General features: G+C 57.9%; 4 protein-coding genes across 4 annotated transcripts; all 4 read right to left on the bottom strand.

Annotated features, from left to right (window-relative positions):
* Positions 1-1,488: 1,488 nt before the first annotated feature.
* LMXM_36_3810 (aminomethyltransferase, mitochondrial precursor,putative) lies at positions 1,489-2,622 on the bottom strand (the record flags this gene model as incomplete). Its single annotated transcript, XM_003874688.1, has 1 exon — positions 1,489-2,622. The coding sequence occupies one exon, from the start codon at positions 2,620-2,622 to the stop codon at positions 1,489-1,491; it is 1,134 nt and encodes a 377-aa protein (XP_003874737.1).
* A 2,927-nt stretch (positions 2,623-5,549) lies between these two features.
* On the bottom strand, positions 5,550-6,683 carry LMXM_36_3800 (aminomethyltransferase, mitochondrial precursor,putative; the record flags this gene model as incomplete). Its single annotated transcript, XM_003874687.1, has 1 exon — positions 5,550-6,683. The coding sequence occupies one exon, from the start codon at positions 6,681-6,683 to the stop codon at positions 5,550-5,552; it is 1,134 nt and encodes a 377-aa protein (XP_003874736.1).
* A 1,056-nt stretch (positions 6,684-7,739) lies between these two features.
* On the bottom strand, positions 7,740-10,634 carry LMXM_36_3790 (conserved hypothetical protein; the record flags this gene model as incomplete). The annotated part of the gene is made up of 1 exon (XM_003874686.1): positions 7,740-10,634. The coding sequence occupies one exon, from the start codon at positions 10,632-10,634 to the stop codon at positions 7,740-7,742; it is 2,895 nt and encodes a 964-aa protein (XP_003874735.1).
* Positions 10,635-13,120: 2,486 nt separating this feature from the next.
* Positions 13,121-14,071, bottom strand: LMXM_36_3780 (conserved hypothetical protein; the record flags this gene model as incomplete). The annotated part of the gene is made up of 1 exon (XM_003874685.1): positions 13,121-14,071. One exon carries the CDS (start codon positions 14,069-14,071, stop codon positions 13,121-13,123), a length of 951 nt encoding a protein of 316 aa, XP_003874734.1.
* Positions 14,072-14,994: the final 923 nt, after the last annotated feature.

The following is a 14,994-nucleotide window of genomic DNA, read 5'->3' as shown; positions in this document are numbered from 1 at the left end:
GCACAAGCCCGCATCAGTGTGCAGTGGGGAGAAGGGAGAAACAGGCGCCTTGGCACGGTAACACCAGATCGAAGAGATCACCTGCCAACTCGAAGGCGGCTCGCAAACGTTCAAGAGGGATCTGCGCGCCCTTGGCAGGAGTAGCAGTGTCAAACGAAGGGGGGGGTTCTGATTCGAAAAAAGAGACCGGGTAACACAAGAAAAGCAAGACCGAGCACGGGTACCCAAACTTGACACCACCAATGCCATTTTTTGCTTTTTGACCTGTCCGTTCTCTGTCATGGAAGATGAGGTCACGCTCACCCCATCCCCAGCCTGGCACAGGCCCCACCAGCGTGGTGCAGAGCAGCTGTGTACAGAAGTGTTACAGCAACGCGCAGCCCCAGTTATCGGAGCACGGCGGCTGCCGCACAGTCTACCCAGCCCGCCCCGCAGGTAGCCTCACAGCCGCTCCCCCATCATGCCGGTCGCCACCTGGTGCATCCCCCTCGGCGTGGCTCATACCCCGCACCAGTGGGCGGTGAGGGCCGGGTGGGATGCGTCGGAATCACGGTGGCACCTCGCCTGTCACATGAATGGCCCGAGCACGTTGGCTGTCGCGGAGCGCTCCGAAGCCATGCTATCCAGGACCTGACTGCCGGTGTCAGTAGCGGTGAATCGCACTGGCTTCCCCTCGCCGTAGGTGCTCGGCCCTTTCACCACGAGAAGTGGCTCGGCATTTGGCAGGGGGATCGAAAGGGGAGGAGGCTGCTTGGCTTCCTCCCAGACAAAGTGGGGTAGGGAAGGGGGGCACTGGGGCCTGAGATACACCACGCACAGAAGGGTGTGTCTGCGAAGGAGACGAAGCACGCGAAAAACAAAATGCCCACTGCGGTGTCACACGCCAACATTGTGGGCGAAACGGTTAACAATCACCAAGTGCGCAACCGCAATTCACACGCAAGATTGACACACATGACGAGAAACACTCGTTTTGTTATTGCGTGTGATGTGCGAATGGGCGCGCATCCTTGGCACACACCGGACCGCGTACACGCACGACGGAAGCGCACGTTGGAAACGAGACCCCGAAATGTCACATACACCCCCAGAGAGCTGCGACGTTACACGACATTGCATCCGTCCATCTTCGATAAGGAACCAGCAGCAGAAAAGAAAAGAAACGCAGCTCAGCACATATATATATATATATCTACACAGAGGCCTCCGTATGCAGGAACAGGCATGAGGCACTTCACGGCCTTGAGGAAGCTACCACAATCGTACGAGGCGGATTCCGAAATGCAGGCCGTCGAACACTTGCCGTGCAAGAAACGTGCGGTCAGGTCAGAGAAGACAAGGGCCGCAGCGGAGGCGAAAGGGTGTAGCGTCGGTTTACAAAGCCCCCCCTCTCCCTCTTCCTCCAACGCCCCTGCGTCGCATTCCCTTTCCTCGGTCATTCGAACGCACATAGGTTGAGTATCCTGTGCTTCTCAGATAACAGTCGTTTCATTTGGGCTTGCGGTAGTACCGGGCAGGCACGAAAGGCGGAGTGACCACCTCAGCAGCCACGCGGCGGTCCCGCACAACCAGGTCCACCTTCACCCCATCCTTGGCCAGCTCACGGTCGAGGTAGCCGATGGCGATGTTCTTCTTCAAGCACGGAGACGGGCAGCCACTGGTCACCTCGCCCACCTGCTTCCCACCCACCTCGATGGCAGTCTTCTCACGAGCAACCGGGCCAGTGGAAACGAGGCCCACTCGCAGCCGCGGCACAGCACCCTTGCTGGCGTTGTCCCGGAAGTACTTGATGGGCTCGTAGCCAATGAAGCCGCCCTCCGCCATGCGGCGCTTCGAAATCGTCCACATGAAGCGAGCCGCCACAGGGTTGGTATCCTCGGTCAGCTCGTGGCCGTACAGGTTCAACCCCGCCTCCAGACGAAGGCTGTCGCGAGCACCCAGGCCGGCCATTTCCGCCCTCCGCGACATGAGGAGCTCCACAAGCGCTACAGCGTCCGTGTTCGACACAGATATTTCGAAGCCGTCCTCGCCCGTGTAGCCGCACCGCGTCACCTGCACCTCCATCCCCTTGATGTTCACCTTCTGGCGGCACTGCATGAAGCCCATGTCCGGCACGTCATCCATGAACTCGGAGAGGATCTCGGCGGCCTGCGGGCCCTGTAGCGCAATAAGCGAGCGATCCAGCAGCACAAGCTGCACATCCGCACCCTTCATCGCGCCCTCACGCAGCACACTCTCCATGTGCGCCACATCCTTCTCCTTGCACCCAGCGTTCAGCACAAGGAACAGATGGTCCGCCATCTTCGTCACGATGCAGTCGTCCTTGATGCCTCCCTGCGCGTTCGTCAGCATACTCAGCGCCCCGTGTCCAACCTGGGTGCGCTGGAGGTCCACCGGCGTGACGTGCTCCATGAACTTCTCACGGTCCGCACCGCGAACCTCATACTGGCCCATGTGCGATACATCGAATATCCCGGCGACCTGTCGAGTGTAGAAGTGCTCCTTCAGCACACCCAGCCTGCCATAGGAGATGGGCATGTGGTAGCCCGAAAATGCATTCATCTTTGCCTGCTGAGCGAGATGGAAGCTGTGGAGCGCCGTCTTCTTGAGGGAGGCGCTCATGGCTGCGGTGGGAAAAGAATGGGAAAGAGAGAGGCTGACTGTGGTATGTGTGTTGTGTGTGTGTGTGTGTGTGTGGGTGTGTGTGTGTGTGTGCGCCAGTCTAGGGAAGTAACGAATGAGTGAGTATGGTGGAGGCGGAAGAAGACATTTTGAGCCGCGTGGGAACAGGGAAAGCCCTGAGTGCCTGGCAACCGGCACGTTTTCAATGGCTGGTCGAGTCTTCAAGAGCGAGAGAGGGGAGCGTGTGGAGGCCGTCAACGAGCGCATCAAAAGAGATGATAGGGTTGAGAGGCTAGCATTGATGTGTTTCTTCCGGGCCTGATGCTGTGTTTTCCGTGGTTGGGGGCAGAACGAATGAGAGGGAGAGGGAGACGACAACTCGTTTCTTTTTTTTCAAAGAGAAAGAGAAGCGGGGAGAGAAAGAGATGCGCAGAAGAGAGGAGGTGGGCAGTTCGCCTTTACGTCTCTTGATGGAGAATGAGTCTTTAGTGCTGTTGCCCCCCTAGCGGTGTTGCACGCCCGCGCCGGCCACCACGCCAAGAAAGAGAGGAAATCATTAAAGAGCAAAGAAGAGAGAAGGCAAAGGTCGAGGTGTTGATCGCGTATGGGTGGAGCAAGGAAAGTGCTTACGTGTGGTATTACGGGTTCATCAAGTGCATGGATGGAAGCACGGACCTCTTTCGGTGCAGCATGCGCTGCACACGCCTCCTTCATATGTTCTTTGTTTTGTCTCGCCGCTACTCTGCCGTCATCTCCCCGGCTCACAGAGGTGTGGGGGGGAGGGCCCACAGATAGAAGACCCTGTGCGCGTCCGCCCGCTCCCTCTGTTTTCCGAGGAAAGCAGAGAGGCCTTGGCACGTCTCGTGTTCGTGCGTGTGCGGTTTTTGTCCGGGCAATGGGAGAATATCGGTAAGGAGCCGAAGAGACCCCCTCTGCCCAATAAAAAAAATGGAATTCGTAAGCCACTCTTCCACCTCTGCACCCCGCCCGCTGCTCTACGCCGCCTCTTCAAGAACTGACACAAGAGAGCGGGCGCCGTTTGGGGAAGGGCGGGGGTGATGAAAAAGAAGTAAAAAACGCAAGGAGGGGGCAGAAAACGATATATGGCGACACACGCATACACGCACACTCCTTTACGCACGTACAGGCATGTGGACACACGTCCAGATGCCGGCAGGCACATACATAGATAGGGGCACTTTAGAGATTGCATAGCACAAGCACGCACCTGGGTAGAGGCGACATGCCTGACGCATGAGCATGCGTGGGATAGGAATGTGTGCGGGTGGTGTCTGCGGATGTCTGAGTTCTGGACACCGCTTTTTCGTGCTTGGCATCCTTCCCTGTGCTTCTCTTGGGGAGCATAAGACCAAACGAGAAGAGAAAGAAAATACGGTAACAACAGAGGAAACAGATGGAGAGACACGGAAGGGAGAGGATAAGCACTCGGTGAAAATGCTCATCGTGATTAGAGAGAACCAATGTCGAGCACACACGCCTGCATCATCACCCACCCCCGCCCCACCCCGCCACGCACTCAACAAGCCACGTCCATAAGAACGAATATAGCCGTTCAGTGGGGACCGAAGAAGAGGTGGAGGAAAAGAGAGAGCGGGGGGAGGGAGAGAGCGCTGGAAGCGAATAAGAAGCAATCGTAGCACACATGAGTACGGTCTAAAGTTACCTTAGAGTCCGCCCCCCTTCCCTCACCTCCTTCGTCCCCCGTCGCCGCCACCCACTTCCTGTGACTTTTTGTTTTCGTCTTCTCGTTGAGGAAGACACCGCCGGACATGACGAGGGTTGGAGATGACGGAGGCGGAGAAGAAGGGAGGGGCGAGGGAGGAGGGTGAGACATGCTTGCGAGGATTTTTTTTTCGTTTGCTTCCTCTACGTTCCTTCACGCCCATGTGCACGTGTGTTTTAGAAGACGGACAAGGAAACAACCAGTGCTGCACAGTTATCATGCGCTGCGTTGCTAAAGCGGAGAAAAAAAATCGAAAAAAAAAAAAAACGGAAAGAGGCGTGGAACGTGTGGTCGAGGCAGCAAGACCACACCCAAGACGCAAAGACTGAAGAAAAACAAAAGGACAGAGAAAATGAGACGCGGCACTGACTCTTGCCTCGGTGAGGTGCGCGTTAGGGAGGGAGAGCGGGAACGAGAGACCAAGAAGAGAGAAGACACAACGGAAGCATACAAAAGCGGAAAAGGGCACACACACACACAGAGAGAGAGAGAGAGAGAGGGAGCAGAGCAGAGCAGAGCAGTACAATGACAAGAATCATGAGGTCGTTCCACGGAGAGAGAGAGAGAAGGACGGTATGCATGCGGGGGAAGAGTGAAGAAGCCTTACGACGCCATGTCCATTGTTTGTCTTTTTCGTGCACTTGATCCCCTCATTATCCTCACCTCTAGCCACAGGCGTGTGCGTTTCGCCGTGCTTCCACGGAAAGCGTGCCTTCCGTTGACCCCCTATCCAACGTGCTCCGCGAGGGAATCGCTGAAGCGCAGAGTCCCATGAAAACCGAAAGAGGCAGAGGAGACGCAAGACCGCGCACGACAGAACATGAGCACGCACGTCGGCTAAAATGAAAAAAAAATAAAAAAGACATGAGAACAGAAAGAGAGGCGGTAGAGCGTGGCACCGTGAAGGTGGAACAGTCGAAACGAGAAAAGCAGGGAAAGGGGAAGGTGATTAAGGAAGTGTGGAGGCGGCGCATCGATGCGTGCAACCTATACACTTACAGGCACTCCCTACCGCCACCATCACTCGACGAATACACCTCGAAGGTGCATTTTTTATGCATCTTCTCCATGACAATCCGTGCGTGCCTCCCTCTCTCGTGCCTGCTTGCTCTACGCCTCCACGTCGGTTGGAGTTATGATGCGATCCTTTTCATGGTGGCGGATCACCTTTCTTTGGCTTGCTTTACTGGGGCTTGCGGTAGTACCGGGCAGGCACGAATCGCGGAGTGACCACCTCAGCAGCCACGCGGCGGTCCCGCACAACCAGGTCCACCTTCACCCCATCCTTGGCCAGCTCACGGTCGAGGTAGCCGATGGCGATGTTCTTCTTCAAGCACGGAGACGGGCAGCCACTGGTCACCTCGCCCACCTGCTTCCCACCCACCTCGATGGCAGTCTTCTCACGAGCAACCGGGCCAGTGGAAACGAGGCCCACTCGCAGCCGCGGCACAGCACCCTTGCTGGCGTTGTCCCGGAAGTACTTGATGGGCTCGTAGCCAATGAAGCCGCCCTCCGCCATGCGGCGCTTCGAAATCGTCCACATGAAGCGAGCCGCCACAGGGTTGGTATCCTCGGTCAGCTCGTGGCCGTACAGGTTCAACCCCGCCTCCAGACGAAGGCTGTCGCGAGCACCCAGGCCGGCCATTTCCGCCCTCCGCGACATGAGGAGCTCCACAAGCGCTACAGCGTCCGTGTTCGACACAGATATTTCGAAGCCGTCCTCGCCCGTGTAGCCGCACCGCGTCACCTGCACCTCCATCCCCTTGATGTTCACCTTCTGGCGGCACTGCATGAAGCCCATGTCCGGCACGTCATCCATGAACTCGGAGAGGATCGCGGCGGCCTGCGGGCCCTGTAGCGCAATAAGCGAGCGATCCAGCAGCACAAGCTGCACATCCGCACCCTTCATCGCGCCCTCACGCAGCACACTCTCCATGTGCGCCACATCCTTCCCCTTGCACCCAGCGTTCAGCACAAGGAACAGATGATCCGCCATCTTCGTCACGATGCAGTCGTCCTTGATGCCTCCCTGCGCGTTCGTCAGCATACTCAGCGCTCCGTATCCAACCTGGGTGCGCTGGAGGTCCACCGGCGTGACGTGCTCCATGAACTTCTCACGGTCCGCACCGCGAACCTCATACTGGCCCACGTGCGATAAATCGAATATCCCGGCGACCTGTCGAGTGTAGAAGTGCTCCTTCAGCACACCCAGCCTGCCATAGGAGATGGGCATGTGGTAGCCCGAAAATGCATTCATCTTTGCCTGCTGAGCGAGATGGAAGCTGTGGAGCGCCGTCTTCTTGAGGGAGGCGCTCATGGCTGCGGGGTAATCTATCTTGTGGAGGACGTTAGGCGGCAGCGGTGGAGGCGTGGAAAGAAAAAGGGGAGCTTTCGAGGCAGCGGCAGACAAGTGAGGCGTGGTATCGTTCGGGAGGTGGTGACGTGAGAGTAGGTGGTTCTGTGGAAGGATAGGGAAACCGCAAGTAAAGGGGCGGGGCGGCGAAGAGCGGTGGTGGTGGTGGCGGGAAAGGGATATTGGTAGAGACAAGGTGAAAGAGCAATCTAGGTCGATGTAGAAGACATTGACCGCTGTGCAACCGCAAGAGAGCGAGTAGGAGAAAGGAGTGCAAATCAATGACACTGGCACAGCTGAGATGCAGCCGTGGAAGCCAAGACACCTCGACACACACACGCACACAAAGTACGGGAGTGGATGGACAAGGGAGACAGAAAGGGTAAGAGGAGCGACACAAAAAAAGAAGCAGACACAAGAACACAGATGCGAGGCGGAAGGAGTGAAGAGCAAAGCACATCCGCAAGGCGACTTCCACGAGACGGCGATGCAGACGTCTGGATCAGGAAGAGGGAAGAAAGCACAATGCGGTGGTTGCGCACGCGCTCCTTCAGCACGGTCGCCTTTTCCTGCGGCTGCCTCAACTGGTATTGCTGCTAATCGACATCCATCGACCGCAATTCGCTGAGGTGCGAGTGTGTGCCCCCTCCCCCTGTGGCGCAAAGCATATACACCACGCTTTCTTTTTTCGCTTTCTTGCTTCTCCATGTGTATTTTCCTTCAGCGCTTGTGCGGTTATTCTGGAGCGATGTGAGCTGTGGAGGCAGGAAAGGGGAGGGATGGAGAGGCAGGGGAGATCGCGCACCATCATACCAAGCGCGACGGCATCGGGTTTGTCACCCCCGTGTCGGTGTGTATGAATGTACATATGTGCACGTGCGTGTGTGTGTGTCGCTGAGTGCATGTGCGCCGGTGTATTCGCATGCACCTCACTGAGCTGGCTGCTTGAGAAATCGGAAGCGCGCGACCGCAGTCGATCCCCTCTTCTTTCAAAACCTCTTCCTCTGCTTCTCCGCAGAGTTATGCAACGTCGTACTTGCGCAAGATCGCTTGCTTCCGCCGCTCAAGCTCCGCCGCTGACAGCAAGAGTGACGAGCCCGAGGCAGCTGCGGGGTGATCTGTCGATGACCGCGTGCTTCTGGCCGGCGAAGCAGTCGGCGCAGCTAGGCTGGCCCTCGCAACGACCCGTTCGGTTGTTAGCGCCTTCGGTACATCAGCCTCTGCAGTGGTGGCTCTCGAGGAAGGCAACGAGGCCGAAGCTGACGGAGAAGGCGACGGTGACACGTGTTGGTTGTGCAAATCGCTGTGAAAGCGGTGGTGGTGATCGATTAGACGGCGCTCCTCGGCATCATTCATGTCGTCATCGGACGTAGAGGGTGAGTGTAAGGCGCCCGGCAGGTGAGGTGAAGAGTACAGCGAATGAGCTGTACTGCGGTACGGTGTGCTCGCTGCGTGGCGAGAAGCATCAGTCAACGGTGCTGCGCCACTGGCTGCAATGTGCTCTTGTGTGCCACGTGTGGCAGCCGTGGAGGGTTTTGCGAGCGGTGTACTTGCGAGTGCGGCCGATAAAGGAGTGGAAGTCTTCTCCAGCAGCGCTCGGCGCAACGTTGCCGCGTGCGCTTGAGAGTCATTCCTCTGCGTTCCGAGCTTCTCGGTGGCGCTGCGAAGTTGGGTCTGTAGTGCGGCACACTTGTGCTCCAGCACCTGTCGTCGTCGCTCGGCATCGCTCAACTGAGCCTCTGCTCGCTTCCGAGTCTCCCGCTGCTGCCGAAGATCTGCCCGCAACGCGGCAATGGTTTCTGCTTGTTCAGCAAGCGCTTCGTCCATGGCCGGTTTTGATGCTCGTTCTTTGACGTACGCGCCTAGCAATGCGACCAGCTCATCACTTGCCCACTGCACTTCGTGGGTGCCAGCTGTGGAGAACGCCATGGCGAGTATCTCCTGTACCTGACTGCAGAGCCTCTGGCTCTCCTGATGGATTTGCGCTGCCCGCGCACACCGCTCCGGGGACAAGCGAGAAAGCTCGTCTATGCAGGTGCTCGAGGCTACAGTGGGCGCTGCCAAGTCCTGCTGCCGCTGTGCCTCACCCTCTGCACTCGCTTCCTGTGAGCCTGCATCGGCTTGGGCGGCAGCGGTTTCCGCGCGCCGGCACCGCTGCTCCCACCTGTCTCGGTCCTGCTGCGCTGCGTCAAGGGCACTGCTGACCATGTCGACAAGACTCGTGAGGCGTCGCAAGGCGCGCTGCACGACTGGGTTTGCACCGTGACAGGCGCTGAGGGCCTCTGCGCACACCGTCTTGAGACTCTCTCGCTCGAATGGGAGAGAAGAGGATGCGTACAAGGCACTGAAGCTCGACGCGCAATCTCTGCTCGCATCGCCGGGGCCACTATGGTGCGGCACCGATGCTGCATCCATCTGAAGACGCGCATTCGTGCTACGTAGGCTGCTCAACGTCAGTAGCAGCGCTCGCATCTGTGCACAAAATGCATCCTTTAGCATAGCAGGCACGCCGGTGAGTTGCGCCAGCATCGCAGCTGTTACCGTCTCCTCGTACGCGACAGCATGTGCGCTGTCAGAGTTGGATGGCACTGACGAGAGAGCTGCTGCCGCGATATCCGCGATGGAGCAGAACACCTGACGAAGCTGCTGCAGCGTGGTGTCGTACACTTGCTGGCTTTCGTGATATTCGCGATACAGCTGAACCGAAGTGGTCTCTGCAGCCTCCGCTCGATGCACAAGTGCTGCCCACTGTTGCGGCGACGGAGCAGCGTTGGCGCCGCCATTTTGCACTGGCCCTGCTGTCAGCGTCACCTCCAACTGTCGAACGGCGTGTAGATGGTCGAGCTCTGCCTTTGCTAGCTGAACCTGCAGAGCAGCAGACGCGCGCATCTCGACTGCCGCCTCCGACCCGCGCTGCTGCGTTAGGAGCAGCTGACTGACTGCCTTGACGTGCTGCAGCTCCTCTCTCAGCAGCTGGTTCTGTATGTAAAGGTGTGGAGCGCACGCAGTGGATGGAGAGGGGCGCGAGAGAGAAGCTGGAGGCAGCAGCGTTGCCGTGACGAGCTCGCCACCAGAAGTGACAGGTGCGCGTGCCACGCCATGGACTAACGTCGAGTCGAAAGCCCCGCGTGGTGAGTGCTTCGAATCCTCCGTACCCCTATTGTTGCACCTGCGAGGTGCGCGCCAACCACCGGCGTCCTGGAAAGCGCGTGCCGAGCTCTGCTCGTGTGCCCACATCCACCGCGGCGGTGGGGCGAGGTGATGTGAAGAAGTGTCAGCCAATAAAGCGGTAGAGCGGAGAGGCAGCCTCAACGGCGCCACTCCCGTTGCCGTTGTGGGCGCTGTGGCGCCTGATGGAGGGGATGACAAACGTGTAACGCTGCGCGGGGCGCCAGAGTCCGCTTGTCCACCCGCCTCGTCTTCGTCTATGGCGGACACACCCACGTTGTTGCTGCTGCACTCGCTGAGGCCCATGTCGACTCTGCGCTCCACGGCGAGCACGCTTTCGGGGGACTGCAGGAAAGCGGCTAGCTGTGGATCTACCGGCTGCGCAAAGTCCACAGCGAACTGATGGCCGCGGGCTAAGCGCACTAGAAAGTAAAAGAGAACCAACAGGTTGAAGCAGTACCGTGTGTGCCCGCGCTCAACAGCCTGCTGGCTGCACAAGTGGGTCGGGATCCCATGGCGCCGAAGGCAACTGGTGAGCAGAGACCAGTTCTTGGCAGCATCACGGGCACCGCGCCGCTGGAGGCGCACAATAGCGTTGTCGATCTCACCAGGGAAAAGCTGCCGCGTCAAGGCGAGATAGATGAGCCCGTCCTTCAAGTCTCCGTACTTGTCGCAGGGAGAGATGCCCGTGACGCTGGCGGCCCAGGCGAGCAACTCTGCTTTGCCGAGCAAGATGGATTCGCTCATTACACACACAAGATGAAGTGCTTATTGCGGAGGGCGGAGTTGGTGAATCAAAGATGGCAGCCTGAGAGAGAGGAGCGGATGTCCCCCCGTCGCGTCACTACCCGGTACAAAATACGCGTGCGCGCTGCGAGGAAAGGGGAACGGAAAGAGAGCCCGGTGAGACCGCTATGAAGTCACCTCCACCTACACCGGGGCCCGGACGTGACGGTCACTTGGCAATGCTCTTGTCGACTGGGTGGTGGTCCCTGACTGGTGCTTGTTCGCCTTTCCTGTTCTCGCTTCTATGGTGTCATTCTATTCGCCTTCAATTTTTTTTGGGGGAAGGGGGAGGGAGGAGTTGTCTGCCGTCTCTCAGTCGCCTTTCCGTCCACCTCCGCGTGGCTGTCGAGGACGAGAAAGTAAAAAACGGAGTGAGGGGTCCCAGTGGGGAGTGGATGTCGGTGTGAGTGAGTTTTTTTTTGTGGCGCAGCTCAGCCAAGGTGTAGACAAACAACACGTGCCTGGCCCAGCTCTGAAGCAGAGAGGAAAGGCGGCACGGAGGCGATTGTGCGTGCCACAGACTGGGGAGATGTGACACGCCGAGCAAACCCAAGTTTGCTGAATGGGAAGCAGAGATGGATCTAAGGGAAGGTGAGAACATGCGATAACAGATGTACACCAGCAGCGCCCTGAGAACACGCAGAAGCGAAAACAGAGAAACACAGCACTGCAGTCAAAGCGTGGGTGTCGCGCTACGTTGATCTATGAGGTTTGATGGCAGACGCTGCAACGTTGATGGCTTGCACGTGCATGACCGAGGAGGAAGGTCCGTGCACGTCCATGCGCAAAATGATGAGGGGCGTGGCGGGAGCAGGGAAACTACGTTGAGAGGAAAGGACAAGAAAAGAGTCGGAGGGAGAGAAAGCAACGAGGTGGATGCGGAAGATACGCACAGCACGCAATATACGTCTATACGTGTATGCTTCCATATCGGCTCACAGGGCACAGGCACTTGTGCAGCGGTGGGTGCGGGTGCACCAGAGCATGGGCATGGAGGAAACAAGAAGAGGCCGAACAGGACAAGAGACGAGGAAGCGTGCGAGAAGCCTTCACAACGTCAGGAGAACGGATACCACAGCCTCGGCGTCGCAGCAGTACCGGCGCCGTCGCACTGAGGGGGCGTGAGTGAGAGAGAGCTCCTTCATCCAGCGAAGACAGCGGGACCCCACTGACCACCTTACTCGTCTCTGCCCCCGATACCGCGCTGGCAGCAGGGTCTACACAACGAGTGCTGCTGCATCGAGCGCCATCGCCCACGTCGCCTCACCTCTAACTCCGCGCGTTACACAAACGGTACCCCTTCTCCACCCCTTTACGAGTGCTCGGAGCCCCTGCAGCAGTTGCATACTTGGTGCCTCGCGGGCTCTTGTGAAGTTCCCGTCGCCGTTTCTGTTGTTTGTTATGCGGACCACTGTCTCTCCTTTTACGCCCTATTGAAGAGATGCTCTGGCGCCGTAAAAAATCGATAGGAACACCCATCTGCAACAATACTCGCCTCTCTCTCTGACAGCCTTTCTTGTCGTAGTCCACACAACACTGGGCACTGCACACAGGCGCTGATTAATGTGAGCCAACAACAAAGACGTCTACGAAAAAAAAGCACGCCCCCCCCACACACACACACGCCGACACGCTCTTTGCTGTTGGTGGCGCTCGTGTCCGCTCTTCGACCCGAGCGCGCGCCACGAGATGAGGAAGGAGGGAAACATGAACTGTCTCGTGAATGTGTGGACGGCGATTCATGCGCACCCTCAGGGGAGAAGACGGAATGGAAATCTGCAAGACATGCGGCCTGAAAAAGAGGAGGAGAAAACCACACATAGACCTCTGGTGGCGCACACAGGTGCACACGCCTCCCATCAAGAGGCACACATTCACCCCAACATACACACGTACACCCGCGACCTCCCCTCACCACATGAATACGGGAGCACCAAATAGCCGAGAAACGCAGCCGCACACACATGCACGCATGCACGGTCGAGACGACACCCGTTTTCATTTCTTTTGGGGGAAAGAGGAGAGGAGAGGAGGGACAAAGGGAACACAAGACAGAGAGAGGGGACCTGCGCCATTTTCTGGACTGTTACGCGCACAGAGGCGCCCCTCCGCTATGCAGCAGTGCGATGCCTCAAGGAGAGACGAAAGCGGCCTGAAGGAGGGAGGGGAGGGGCAAAGACGCACTGAGGCAGCTTACCCGGCACCAAGTCCGATTTCGATGCCGGAGATCCACACGAGGACACATCGATGGGGGAAGGGCGGGGGGGAGGCACAAAAGAAGAGATGCAGAGGAGGAAACGCCAGCTCTGCTGCGGTGTGCCTTGTGGGTCCAAGAAGGAAGAAGAGGGAACAACAGAAGTATCTTCCTCGGCCCCCTCACCTCCTGCTTTTCTCTTCGAGTCTTCTGTCCACTTGTCTCCACTCGCACACCTTTGAAGGACATAGTATCAGAACCCGAATGTCACCGGCTCGTAGTTGGGCGCGTAGGGCTTCACTACTTCTACGATCCTTCGAATAGCCGCCTCGTACGCCTTCTCAGTGGCCTTGTCGGCCTCCATCTCCTGTCGCAGCACGCCGTTTTCCCACATCTGAACCATGCTAGCGCCGCTCTCCGCGAAGTGGTACATGCCACGGCCGTTCTTCACGTCGTCGCGGTACAGGCCTACGTAGTACTCTGTCTCCTGCGGGTTGAAGAAGTATACGCCGATACCATTCATCTTGCCGTTACGCCAGTGGCCCACGTATTTCTTGCCGCTGCGGCCAATCACATAGACACCCCAGCCGCTGTGGTGGTTGTTATCGAACTGACCCTCGTAGCTGTCGCCCTCCGGGTGCAGCCAGTAGCCACGGCCATGCTTTTTGGTGCCAAAATACTGACCCGTGTACGTGGCGCCGGACGGGAATTGAAACGTGCGCACCTCCGACGGTGGCGGCATATCGCCCAACTCCTTTGGCGCCACCGCGCGCACAGCGTCCATCAGCTCCTTTATCTTCACCGCACACTCCACGATCTCGGACGGCGGCGTCTCCTCCTCCTTCAGCAGCGCGCCCATGTTCCACTTCTGCGTCGTCATAACGCCAGTCTCGTACATGTAATGGCCATCGCCATCCTTCTTGTCCTTGGTGTAGTTTCCGAAGTAGTAAGCGGTGCAGTCGAGGTTGAAGAAGTACAGCCCCTCACCGTTCATCTGCCCAGCCTCCCAGTTGCCGAGGTATTTCTTGCCCGTCTCGGAGAAGATGTAGACGCCGAGGCCGTTCTGCTTGTTGTCCTTGTACTCACCCTCGTATCTCTCTCCCTGCGGATGAGTCCAGTGACCGCGGCCGGAGCGCATGTTGCCGTCGAAGGTGCCCTCGTAGACGGCCCCGGACTTGTACGTGTACGTCTTGATAGCGTCCATTTTGACGTTTTCTCTGCAACACTCGCACAAAATACGAAGATGCGTCGAGAAAAAAAACAGACGGAGGCCCAACGCGGCGTGCGAACGCGAGCGCCGCTGCAACGAGAAACGAAGCACACACGAAAAAAAAAATTGTAAGCAGCAGATATGGCAAGGCGCGCGCACGCGATGAACGACACTAGGACGACGCTACACTCGGACGGAATTCGATGTCTTCTTGCTCGCTCACAGGCGCCGTGAACGGCGCGATAATTGCCCTAAGCTTCCTCCTTGTGCGCGTGCGTGTGAGCGACTCCTGTGTTTCTTCAGATGGACTGGCTGGTGTACGTCGCACAGGGAGAGAGAACAGTAACACGCACGAGTCGACAAAGCTGGAGAAACGAGAGAGTGAGAGGTAGCTGCGAGCACGTGCTGCCCTTCTGTTTATTTGGGTGGGGAGGGTCTTTCGCGTTGGTCTGACTCCGTCGCACGTTCCTCTCCTGCTTCTAAAGCAACAGTGGAAAAATATATGTAAAAAAGACGAGCGGGACGCCGAGAGAGAGCGAGAGGAGACACAGGAAGCGGCGACAAGCCGGCTGCGCCCTACGAAAGGGTGAGAGAAAAGAGCGGTAGATATCCAAAACACCGGAGGCGCAGAATGCCTGAGGGAGGACGGAAACACGGCAATACGAGGAACGCAGGGAGTAGGAGAGAAACTCTAAGTTTTGATAGGTGTGTGGTGCTGTGTGAGTAGTAAATACGTCACGTGGATGTATGAGCGAGGGGGAGGGGGGCAACGGAGAGGTAAGGACGAAGGGCATCGAGGAAGCGGTAACAGTGAGAGCGAGTATTCATCGGACTCACACGCACGTGTGTGTAGGTGTGTGTGACTTAGAGGGGGGGGAAATGGGGGGAGAACCGCCGCCATTGCTTAAGCAGAAACT

The sequence above is a fragment of the Leishmania mexicana genome, chromosome 20, assembly GCF_000234665.1.
Source record: "Leishmania mexicana MHOM/GT/2001/U1103 complete genome, chromosome 20".
Lineage (NCBI taxonomy): Eukaryota > Euglenozoa > Kinetoplastea > Trypanosomatida > Trypanosomatidae > Leishmania > Leishmania mexicana.
This window is presented reverse-complemented; position numbering and strand designations above follow the sequence as displayed.